Source organism: Lytechinus pictus, chromosome 1 (genome assembly GCF_037042905.1).
Source record: "Lytechinus pictus isolate F3 Inbred chromosome 1, Lp3.0, whole genome shotgun sequence".
NCBI lineage: Eukaryota > Metazoa > Echinodermata > Echinoidea > Temnopleuroida > Toxopneustidae > Lytechinus > Lytechinus pictus.
This window is the reverse complement of record NC_087245.1, coordinates 30,862,233-30,875,396: the sequence shown is the minus strand read 5'-3', so window position 1 is coordinate 30,875,396 and position 13,164 is coordinate 30,862,233. Positions and strand designations below refer to the sequence as shown.

Sequence of the window (13,164 nt, the reverse complement as noted above, 5' to 3'; positions counted from 1 at the left end):
CTGAGTGGGTATGAAATTGTAAACCCATGATACCAGCATGGACCTATTTGTAATAGGTCCATGATACCAGTGATCGTGACATATTGTCTCATCCGCAGCCTAAAAATATTTTAAAATGATATCTTATAATTTGTTATTCTTGCGTCCTCTTCTAGCATACCGAGGCAGAGTCTGTTTAGGAGAGAGTCTCAGAGAGTATCTGTTTGACGTAACAACCTCCTTTGTGCAGGATATTCCTCGATATGATCCTCATTTCTTTCTCCTTTTTTCCCCTTTTTGCCAATCTCTTTGCCTCCACCATACAGGCGGCAGCAGGTGAGAAGAGAGAGCATCTTTATAAGGTGCTGGTCATAGGAGACTTGGGAGTCGGCAAAACCAGTGTCATCAAGAGATACGTCCATCAGTTCTTCTCACAGCACTACAGAGCCACAGTAAGTTTGCCTTCTTATGGTTCCTACATGGGTATTTGCAAGTAAGGAATCATTTATCCTCATTTCTAGGTTCCTCAGATAGGACCTTATGATTTCATGGTCCTCTGGTTGCTTGCTTACAAGCATTCATTTTAATAGAATGCTTTCTATATAAAGCATTCAGGTGAAACAAAGTTACTGCCATTTACCCCCATTTAACAACTCATTACCCCCTGGGCCCAAAGAGTGACGATGATCTAATCAACCAAATCTATGGAAAGCCAGCAATGTCCAAATCTAAAATACATGTTTGCTCAAAATGTTTTCTAGATTATGAAACATTCACCGTTTTCTTGACCATTCCTCGTGCTCCTCTTTGTTTTCAAAGGACATTGTGCAAATTTCCTGGAGAAAAAATTATGACATTGATTGATTTCCATATATACTTGAGGTTGATCAGATCAATCGTAACTCTTTGTAAGATGGGGACTAGTGTTCCTTTGTGCGTTTTACATGCGGCACCAACGTTCATTGCCATGCGAGGTCCTGTGGGTCGAAGAGCTTACGGGTATTAATTCCAGTATTGACCCACCGTACTTTTAATTCAGCGTTTTCTTGACAAGTAAGTAAGCTTCTCTTTGTTTTCAAAAGACATTGAACAAATTTCCTAAAGAAAAAATATGACATTGATGGATTTCCATGTACTTGAGTTTGATCGGATCAATTGTAATCTTTGTAAGACGGGGCCCTGCAGGATTAAAATGAAGGTCTGACATCACAATAAGGTTGTAATTTGCGCGCATGCATTATGAAAAAAAAAATAGTAGTGAATGGGTTCAATGGGTAAGATGCTCAGTGCTTGTCATCAAAGAAGCAAATCGAGTGCCAAATTGTCCCTCGTTAACATTTTAAAAGGGTAAAGGAGACCCCTTCCCCGTTAACGGATGGTTAGCTGAGTCTGATCATGCACCAGGCAAAAGATTTTTAATAATAATAATTAAAAAACTCTCCTGGGCTCCTTTCTGAGCTCACCTTCCAAAATTTGCTGCATATTTTTACAGTTTGCATTGGACCCTACTACATGTACAGTACATGTATGGTAATTTCAGGGGATCTTTTTAGTTCATTTGAGGGTTCTTGGAAGCATTTTTTTTTTGGGGGGGCCGAATTATCCCAGAGCACTGGTTTATTTGTTTTTCCTCCTGTCATATAGTAGTTTTCCAAGTCTTACAAGTAGCACTATCATCAAAGAGTCGACTCCACTCCATGTCATATCTTTGTTTTCATTTTGTGTTAGTAGCTCCATGATTGTACGATATTGATAACTTATATTTCTCTTTCTCATTTCCATAATACAGGAGTCTGTATAACTAACTCCCCATAATATGAGCATGGCTTAGATCTTCTTGGAATCAAATTTCTTAGAGATTTCAAGTTATTCTCTTTTTATCAATTTGTCTCTGACTTTCTTTGAAAGTGTTCTTGTACCAAACTACTGTAGTAACAAAAAATGGTGCAGATTTCCGAAGGAATCATAATATTCCCAGGGTTGTATAATAAAAGCTTCCCCAAACCAACAATAAGCTAGGGAAGTTTATCTGTAAATAGCCATTAATTCTGAAAGTGTAATTTCTTCTTTATACCGCCAATTGAATTGCAAATGGTTATCACACATGCATAGCATACCTCTCAAGCAGTGATCATATACTACTGCACTGTACTCATGCATAAATTTTCACCAATGCTGCCTTTTTAGTGATAAATTTGGGTATTACTATAAAACAGATTGTCTTCTAATGCATGTTTGTGCACAAAGTCAATATATGTGAATCTGATTTGATAATATGACAAAGATCAAGTGCTTAATTAGTAATTATTTCCTATCATACTTCAAGTGCATCCACGCTGATTACTGCCTCATTAGAAATCAACATCAATCTAGGTTCATTTACACCAAAGGGGAAAAAATTGTCTTTTAATATGCAACGAAGAGTGGGGCTGTGTTACATTAAAAGTCTTTATTAAGGTATGTATTTAAATATGACTTTGGAAATAACTTGAGTATGAAAGCCCCCCCCCAAAAAAAAAAAAAAAAAAAAAAAGAAGATTTTCATGACATGCCTGTACATGGAGATAAACTGGGACTTTATTTTAGTCATTTATTCTAAAGTAAAAATGTTGACTGAATTCTGCATGTTACACGTTCAACAAATACAAGTTCTGTGACACATAATTGGCATGGCTTGATGTTCTATGTAGATTTCTTTGCACCTCCAAATATTGAGGCCCAATAAAGTCTGGTTTAAATTAGGCCATGGCCTAACTTTGTGCAAAAATTATAGGAAATTGAAAAAATCAAAAGTTTGTTAACAGTATTTGTTTGTTTGTTGTTTTTTTTTTGCTTGTTTTTTTAGCTCATTCATAATGAATTAATGGTAAAGAAAATAATTTTAGTTTAATTCCTGACAGTTTGAGTGTCAAATGAGCCAATTAAACATGTACATGTACTATTAGAGATTGACAGTGTATGTCAGAGTTGGCTATCGATCCATAGTAAACCACATATATTATAGGCCATAGTTTAAATTTAAACCCCAAGTTCAGATTGTATACATGTAGGCCTGCGCATTTTGCATTCCAAATGCCAAAATCAAGTCACAAATATGTTTAATAAAAAAAATTGCTGTATAAAAAGTATGTTGAAATACATCCCACAGCCATATTTATGTCCATTTCCGTTCTTTGATTTTGCCTACCAGTTTACATTAAGTTCCATCCAATGACAAACTGTTGGAAAATCCATTATCTACATGAAGATGTATACATATAGCTGTACGTAGACATAATTGTGTGAATGAACTGTATCACTTGATTTTTGTCACTGGGATCAATTTCTGATTTGGTTCCTGAACTAGAGCCAAAGTCCATTTTAACTGGAACTTGTGATGATCACGTCTAACCCCTGTACGTGTTGATTTGATTTAAATTTTCATTTTGACTGTTTCTGGGTATATGACATTGGTGATACAATAAAAATATTAGTAATTGCAGTATAATTGACTGCATGAATCATCCGTCTGTAACTCAAAACATTATTTTAAACCAGAATATATGCAAATTGTTTGAACTAAGTATAAGAAAATAAAGTTGAACAAATTTATGTGGTCCAAAAAGATTCACATGTAATTGCAAAGTCACGTGTTGGCATGAACTTGGTGATTTCAAAAACAAAGTTTTGTTCTCAGTTTTGGATCAAATTTTTGCCTTAATAGGATTTATATCTCATTCCAGGATCCAGATTGAAATGATCAGCTTTGAATCGAATTACCCTAGGTTACCGAAGTGTGACGTCATACATGTATATTTGTCTGTTCTTGCATATTGTCAGCATTTTTTTGTATCATATTTTGGTATCTAAGCCCCGGTGGTTGCACTTCGTATTTGAAGGTGTAACGCATGATCATTCCCAAATAAAAGTAGGCCTACCCCCTTTTTTGCACAGTTTCAATTACATTCTCTGCAATTTTGACCCCTTTCAACTTTATAATAAAAACAGGTAGAAATTATCAGGAAATTGATTATGAATTCATAATCAGCCCAATCAAAATCATTATATTAATAAAATTGGCCTGGTACTACATGTAAATGTTATGAACCAGGCGAATAACACATCGATTTCAGTGGGGCTAATTTTGTATTCATTGTGTCATATCTTGGGCCCCCATGAACTGGTTCTCACCAAATTTGCCCTCCTCTCTCTCCTTCGCCCCCTCCCCATCTATCTCTTTCTCTCTTGTTTCCCCAATTGTTTTTTACTCTTCATAATGTTTTATTTTTCTTCTCTCTATCATTGCAGATTGTTTTTTTATCACTCTTAGTAATGATTTATATTTCCACTTGCAGATTTGTTTTTCACTCTTTCTAATGATTTATTTTTCTTATGTTCACCATTGTAGATTGGTGTCGACTTTGCCTTAAAAGTGATCAACTGGGATGCAGATACACTAATCAGATTACAACTATGGGATATAGCAGGTACGTAAGAGAACACCTCAAGAATGCTCAATTGAAATGAACGAACATTTTTTAAGTCTGGTTTTAAAAGTATGGTCCAATTACGATCATTTTGTGATGGGGAGGCAAGCATGAGACCGTTCTTTATTGAGTCTGTACACTGTAGATCTACATGTATTATATGTTTGATGTTCTGCATATTTGGCAGGACATACTATCATGTAGATGTAGTGTGCCTTTGATATTATTTTGGATTTATGGGAGGTGAATTCCAGGGCAGGGGGGGGGGTCAAATTGGTTGTCCAAATCCCCCCTCCCCATTATTCTGTCAGTTCAGAAATTGGAGGGTTGTTTGTACTTGCATATCCATGCTTTGAGGCTGTTCTCACTACGTTCCTAAAACTAGTTTACTGGGAACCGGTTCAGAAAGCCAGTTTGGAAGATCGCTTTGCTAGCGTTCTCACTTGATCACACGAAAGTGGTTTTCAAAATCACTTCACGTATAGCGCTCTTGTTGCTATGGAAACGCTCTCAGTGGGGAGACACGTTTCGCGCGAAATTCGAAACCGCAGCATAGGCATTCTACACCTGTCGTGTGGAGTAGCGCGCTCAAAATGTGCGAAGATCGCTTCCCGAAGAACGGTTGTGTCCTCACTTACGCTAAAACCACTTTTCCGATGCGAAGCGATCTTGAAAACTACATCGCGAGGTGGTCTTCCAAACTGGTTTGGAAGAGCGCTTCCAAGAGCGCTTCGACCGTTCTCACTTAGCGTTAAACTAGTTTCCACTAAACTAGTTTCCACTAAACTAGTTTAAGGAACTGAGTGAGAACAGCCTCTTTTTAACCAAGTACATGTATGTAAAGGTATTATCTAGTACATTTTCATTTCGTGAAGATGCAAAAATAAAGAGTAGATATCTCTTAAAAGGACAATTCAACCCCAACAAAAAGTTGATTGGAATAAAAAGAGAAAAATCCAACAAGCATAAAATTAAAACTGAAAATTTTATCAAAATCGTATGTAAAATGAGAAAGTTGTGAGATTTTACAGTTTCGCTTAATTTCACAAAACAGTAATATGCACATCCCGGTCGGTATGCAAATGAGGAGACTGATGACGTCATCCACTCACTATTGATGACGTCATCCACTCATTTTTTTTTTGGTGTGTTTTAAACCCAAGCCTTCATCTTTATCATTCAGTAGGAAACTTCTTCAAGACAATGTTTCATTCCCAACATTGACATATTACTTTAAAAATGATGTTGTTTTGCTTAGAACTCCACCATTTGGTTTCGGCTTTGAAAATAGAAAGTAGAAAGTTTTGAAAGTGTACATCACATGATTAAGAGCACTGCTTGCCAAGGAAGGTTCACATACACATACTGTATTTGTATTATAATGCTTCAAATTGTTATTGGAAATTATATACCCAGGTACTCTGTACAAGAGTGCACAACTTAGGTCCCACTACATGTACATGCATGTACAGTGTAGGCCTACATGTACGAGCAGGTTTGTTTACATATCATAGGGGAAGTGGTTTAAAGTACTTTGGCCACATAATAGTCAAGTATGGCTTAATGGCTTCAACCATCAAATGTATCAGTTTGAGTTGATAGATTAAGATTTGATGCACTTAATCATTGTCTATCCATTATCAAGCTGAACTTCTAAATCTTGCATATTATGTGGTACCTGAATATACATATAGTTGGAATCAATAGTTTGACTACCCCTATCTACATTGTATGCAATTCCAAGCAAATTTTGTTTGCATTTGTGAAAGCCATAAAATCTGCACGTACCCTAACATCATTTATATTTGTTCTTTCATAACTACTTTGCTATCAAACAAAATAGCTGATCATGTGATTGCTTGGACCTGATTTGTGTTTCTCTATTAAAGATGTTTTCACCTGATCTTCAGATTTATATACAGTGTACCTATCCATTGAACAAAAGGGTTTGCTTTAATGCCTTTTCATATACTGGTACATTTACATGTATTTACATATATTATTCATTTATAAATTCCACAAATCATTAGAGTACATTTCATAATAAATCATTTTAATTGAAAAATATAACAAAAAAAGTGATATGTACATGTATGTACGTGTACTAATAGAATGAATAAAGTGAAGGTGCTTTATACAAGGGTAAATATGATTAAACAATGTTTCTCTGAAAATCGACTTTCAAGGTATAAAATATATTGAATTTCTACGTTTGCCAATTGTTAATTTGTCAACATATGCACTTTAACCTTTTCTGACTTGTTTGTTATTAGTACACGATGGTGAGAACATGCCTTTCTTAAGTTTCTTTTATTTGCCCATGTTCAAGCCAGGGCCCACTGTAGAATGAGTCACATTAAACACAACTAAAAAAATATAAAGTGCAAGTCCCTTTATATGCACATTTCTTTGTTTGAAAATCAACTTTGCTTTCTGCAGAGCTCTGTGATATGAAATGAAATCCATATTTCATTAAATATTTGAAATGAACTCTTAAAATAGAAATACTCTAAAAAATTCATTTTACCCAATTAATCGTGGGCCTGGCAGCCACTGTGCAGCATCGAATCGATGTAGCTGTATCCCTTTAATTGTTGAACGCTAAACAGGGTAGCAGCAATCTTTTAATGTCTTTTGGCTGAAGCTCACACTCCCGACCTCCCAGTTGTGAGACGGACGCTCTACCAACGAAGCCAACACACCGGTATGATGTATTAATTCTTCTAGCTTAATTTTGTTCATGAATTTTGTGCAAAAACTTATAGTCGACTGTAAATATAAATTCTATGTCTTTGTATAACTTCCCCCGTTACAGGTCAAGAAAGGTTCGGCAACATGACCAGAGTATACTACAAAGAAGCTGTAGGGGCTTTCATCGTCTTTGACGTGACCAGGGTGTCAACGTTTGAAGCCGTAGCCAAGTGGAAGCATGATTTAGACTCAAAAGTGCAACTCCCCAACGGCAGTACCATTCCAGCTGTCCTATTAGCTAATAAGGTGAGGAGAGCCTCATGACGGTTGGTGATGGAGGTTTCATGGTTCAGTGGTTTTGACTCTGAACTTGTAAACCAGGGGGTTGTGTGTTTAAATGCCATCAAGGCTTAGTGTCCTTTGGTGAGGTGTTAATCCACTCTTATTATTGCCACTATCCACCCAGGTGTTAAATGGGTACCTGGTAGGATGTGAAAGCCTCTGGAATATGCCTACCAATGTAGTTTTTAAACTCTTAGGGAAATACTTCCCAGAGAGTGGAGAAAGTGCATACATAGTGTCCTAGCATGTCAGGATCCGATGACTGGGTTAATAATGTACATGTATCTGTATCAAGCACAAAATAAAAGTAGAAATAATAGTATTATTATTTTTATGTGGGGTCATTTCATGAAGTTGTTAGTAAGTTCGGCATGACTTAACACATGAATGGTAATTCTTTCTTGTGTATATCCATATGACATGGAGTTGACTTAGCACAAACCAATGTATTCCAGTTATGTGTACCATTGTGTGTTACCTACATACAGCTTTGTGAAACACCATGGTTAGTAAACTTAACACATTGAGCATAATTAATGTACATCATAATTTTGATAGTCTATAGACACAGGCCTGACTAGGGCTGAATGGGTTAAGTATTCCTGACAAATCAAAAGCGATTTGATGCCATTTGATGCACAATGCTAAATATAATTTCTAATGATCCATAATGAACCTCACCTGCAATTATATTATTTATTGATTATGTTTTTCACTTGGTTTTGAATGATTTTGAATCTATTTACAGTGCATTTTCTCAACCTGCTGAACTCCATACTAATTCCCAGGGAGGCTTTCCCATAGAACTGTTCCTTTTTATACAAATTTTTGTGAATAGCACATTCTGCATATTCTGGTTAAAAAAATGCTCAACTTCTGAGATTATTCCAGTTGATTCCAGTTGGTGTGCAAGGCTTAATATGATACCTAATGATCCATAATGAGCCTCACCTATAATAAAATGTTTCATTTGGAAGATTGACTTATAGACTCTACTGCACTTCCTTGTAAAAGGCTGGTGACTTAGTGATTATTTTACAAAGGCTTGTATGTTCAAAAGAAGTTTCAATTGTACCATGGATCAAAACCAAGGACTATAAAATTTTAAGTACCGGTACATAATTATACTTATTTCATTGTGTACACTAGGAAAAATCCAATTATAAATGCTTTGGGCTATAAAGGTCACTAAATTTACTCTTGAATTAAGTGCGATTATACGAGAAATCTGCATATTCCATGGTTTTGTACCATGGTACAAGTGAAACTTCTTTCAAGAATATGAGCTGCAGAGTATGTACCATCAATTAATCCTAATATTGCTTGATTTTTTGTGTGCTTAATTTCAGTGTGATCAAACCAAAGAAGGCCTTGTTAATAATAGCAGTCAGATGGACGAGTACTGCAAGGATAAAGGGTTCATCAACTGGTTTGAGACATCGGCCAAAGACAACATCAACATTGATGAAGCTGCAAGGTTTCTAGTCACCAGTGTAAGTGAAATTCTGAGGCAACTTGTTAAAAAGTCTCTGCCCTGTCTTTTAGCCGGAATCCCAATATGAAGGTGCTACCTGAATGTGTCTTTTCATTGCATGGTCATTACTTTGCCTATGGTGAAATGTGATGATTTATAATGGCCCTGTCACATCGTTCCATGCAAGCCTTGCGTGTGACTTGTGGGTAACTATTTTGCTACCCGGAGGTCGCCGGCATTGACAGTATCTTGCACGCATCTAACACGAAGAAGCGCACGCAAGTCTGATTTGAACATGCTCAAAACTTTGTTGTGGGTAATTTGCCAGCAACGCCACCGCATTGCTTGCACAGAACCGGAATAATGAAAAGCTGCTTGCTGGATTCCTCTGGGAAATGTGAGGCTCTGACTTTTTACAAGGTGGCTATTACAGCATTTAAAAGTCTTACCCGTTAATCAAATTGCTGCACTATGCTATGTTCAGTAGGTCACTTTTCCGTGCTAAGTCCCAACTCTTTAAGACCGTTAATCAAGTAAGTTCAGGCTGACTCAGCGCTGCTCTGAGAAGCACCATATTTTGGGTCAGGTCCGGACCAAGCCCGCACCAGATAATTACTGAATGTTATCTATTCAAGCCCATTAAATTCACTGGAAACTTTGAAATTCATCTATCAATTTAGCTTTTTTTGTTTTTTGTTATTGAATTCATTTATGCTTAGGAAGAGTTAAAAAGAAATTCATGAGGATATACATAAAATTTCTTGAAATTTTATACCACCCTATTCTTGAGTAAATCTAGTCTGTCACCAATTAAAAAGACATGAAGTTGTAAAATGACTTTTGATGATAGTTTAGAGCAAACGGAGTGGAACCAGGGAAATTCGAACCTGTCATTAACTTCTTGCAATGCACAAGGGTCTTTACCTGTAACTTCCCCAGAAACGACCATTATTAAATTTCTGAGAAAATTGCATCTGATGGAATGTACATCAAGTGACACACATCTTTCGGAAGCTGCTCGCATGTGTCTTAATGAAATTGAAGCTTAAATTTATTATTCATTTTGTTATTCGACTAAATTTGATTTTTTTTCTTCTGAATTTAATCTATTGAATTTTAAAAGCAAACCTGAATTTTTCATTAACAATTGTTACTGAGGAAGGTACATATAATTAATTAGAAAACATTTTGTGCTTATTGTGTGGTACAGTACAATGGCGAAAAGATCTTCTTGGAGACTTAATTGTCAGAAACGATAGAAGCAAAACTTTGATGGTGTCATTAACGACTTCCTCTTCTAAATTACTCTCCAACTGTTTATCATCAGATAATACAGTGCTATTGGAGAACCAATTAAGCACACAACAAAAATGTCTGAAAGAGGGAGTGACCACATGATCATTGTTATAATGCTATTTAAGTATAGATCCTGGAAAGAAATGCCATTTTTCCCTGTCGCAATCTGATGCTCGGCTTTCAAATTGTATTTTCTACCCCCCCCCCTACTCTGTCACTCTCACTCTATTTCTCTCTCATGCTCACTCTGACTTTCCATAGATCTCTACATTTGGGTCCCATAACACAAAGGTTTGCGATTAATCGTACGCTTGATTTTCACGATTGATTGGTACATTGTAGTAAATGGAATCAATCGTAGAAAAATGTTCTATGATCATTGCTAAGCATTGTGATACGGGCCCCTAATTTTATTGGAAGAATCCTCTTGTTTTTGTCTATTGTTCAGATTTTTAATATGATGTGACCCATTGCCTTTTATATCCTACATTGACTAATCCTGTGTAGTGATACATTTAGGTTCAAATAGCATCATGTGACCAAATATATTTCAATATGATGTTGCGTGACGTCAGACCTCGATATATTTTTCGCTATACCAATATTCAGATGTGATTATTTCAGAAAACTGGATATTTAGCTAAACTCTCGGGCGCACCGGCCAGGGAGCTGTCTCTCCCGGGCAAGTCCTGTGTTGCGTCGGTGCAGGCACTTATCCTTGTTCCGCTTAGTTCAGTGGCTTGGAGAAAAGTAGGTTATTCTATGCAAGTAACCAGACTTTGCAAGCTCAGCGCTTAGATTTTGGTTTTGAATTAGTAAAAGTAGGATATAAAACAAATATATCAGGCGTTTCAATTGAAAGCATAGTGAGAATTGTTTATCCTCGGTTGGACTGGCAAAAGTACTATATTGCCAGACCAACCTCAGATAAATAATTCCACTATACTTTCTCACAGCCTGATATATTTGTTTACTAGAACTGGTGGGTGTTTCATAAAGCTGTTCGTAAGTTAAGAGCGACTTTAAGAACGACTGGGGATCCTTTCTTGTGGTAAATGGTAGATTCATTGGCGATGGTTTAGAGCATAAAAAGGATCACCAGTCGTTCTTAAAGTCGCTCTTAACTTACGAACAGCTTTATGAAACGGACCCCTGGATGGTTCCTGTGCAAATCTTTTGGGAATTACAGTACAGTAGACATAAGTTCATATGTTAAGCTTGATTTTCTATTGTGATGATAGAAACCTCTTTTATCTTTGTCTTCCCTTTTAATCTCTCTCATTCCATTTTTTTCTCTAACCCTGCAGATCCTAGCCAACGACAAAGCAATAAACCACGAGGAGACTGAACCAGATGGGGATCCTTTCAAGTTAGATGGTGAAAAACCACCGGTGGAAGAGAAGGGGGCGTGTTGCTGACCCCCTAGTTATTACCCTTTCCCCTCTTCTTCTCTCCCTTTTCTACCATTCAGTGATATACATGTATTTACATGTGCTGTACACCTAACATTATTCCACAGCTATTGAAATGAATATATACCTGAGCTGTATGGTGTCTGTTACTCACTAATCATTCACCATTGAATTGGAATGTAATGTACGTAAATCTATTTAAGGCATATGTTCACCCAATCTCAGTTATTCGTATGTGAGATCCGTGCTGGCTCGCAAGCAGATCTAAGGCAATTAGAGGCAAGATTATAATGTGTGACCTATACATTGAGACTTATGACAAGCGGGTTCTAATTTAAAGCTATCAAATCAACTTGTATATTTTTAAACAAATATTTACTGATATGTTAATTTTCACATTTGTCATTTTCTGTTAATATCTTTTTATCATTTTTATTTGAGAAATCTGTGTTCAAGGGTACGCTTCTACTGAATAGTGAGTTGACTGAAAACGGTAAAATGCACTCACAAAAAAAAAAAACAAGACAATAATGCTTTCAAGATCATGCAGCTGCACTTTTGTACATTTTCCTTTGAACAAATTAAGACATGATTTGTGAAGAAGTGATGCACCTTTTTAATTTGCATTGAAGATGATTAACCCATAGGAATGCCTCTACCAAGTAATTTACTCTTTCGGTAATCACTTTTTACCATGCGATCATTACCAGGGACTCTTGCTCCATGGTTGTTTGATGAACTAGGTGGCTTTCAAGTTACAATCGCAATGTGCCAGTTGTCCATGAATATTCAGACAAGAATGGTCGAGAATTCTTCTAGGTGCGTGTTGTTCCCCTCCCTCGGGTAATTTATTGAACCTCGGTTTGATAATAAGTTTGCATTTTACTTAGAACTCAAAGTTCTCTTGCTGTTAGATGATCAAAGTTTCATTCAAGTGATAGCTGAAAGTGATTTGGCTGTTTGATTGTCAAAGTTGCATTCAAGTGAGAACTCAAAGTGATATAGCTGTTTGATTGTCAAAGTTGCGTTCAAGTGAGAACTCAAAGTGGTATAAGCTGTTTGATTGTCAAAGTTGCGTTCAAGTGAGAACTCAAAGTGATATAGCTGTTTGATTGTCAAAGTTGCATTCAAGTGAGAACTCCGAGTGATATCGCTGTTTGATTGTCAAAGTTACATTCAAGTGAGAACTCAAAGTGATGGGGCGGTTAGATGTTCAAAGTTGCATTCAAGTGAGAACTCTAATTGAAATTGCTGTTAGATGGTCAAAATTGCATTTAAAGGGGAATCCAGCCCAAATATACTTGTTTTAGAGGAAAAAGAAAAATCAGACAAATTTATAGGTGAAAGTTTGAACAATATCGGACAAACAATAAGAAAGTTTTGAATTTTTGAAAGGAGTAAAAATTCATATTCCCATGGAGACTTCAAATTGGCCGCATATGTGATGTCATAGTGATGTAAGGCATGGGCTACTTTTCCATGTACTCCAATACATCAAATGGCT

General features: G+C 36.4%; 1 protein-coding gene across 1 annotated transcript; it reads left to right on the top strand.

Moving 5' to 3' along the window:
• Positions 1-242: 242 nt before the first annotated feature.
• On the top strand, positions 243-12,822 carry LOC129260874 (ras-related protein Rab-32-like). The gene is made up of 5 exons (XM_064104257.1): positions 243-431; positions 4,367-4,445; positions 7,261-7,442; positions 8,828-8,971; positions 11,556-12,822. The coding sequence occupies exons 1-5, from the start codon at positions 243-245 to the stop codon at positions 11,664-11,666; spliced, it is 705 nt and encodes a 234-aa protein (XP_063960327.1). The 3' UTR covers positions 11,667-12,822.
• The last annotated feature ends 342 nt before the right edge of the window (positions 12,823-13,164 follow it).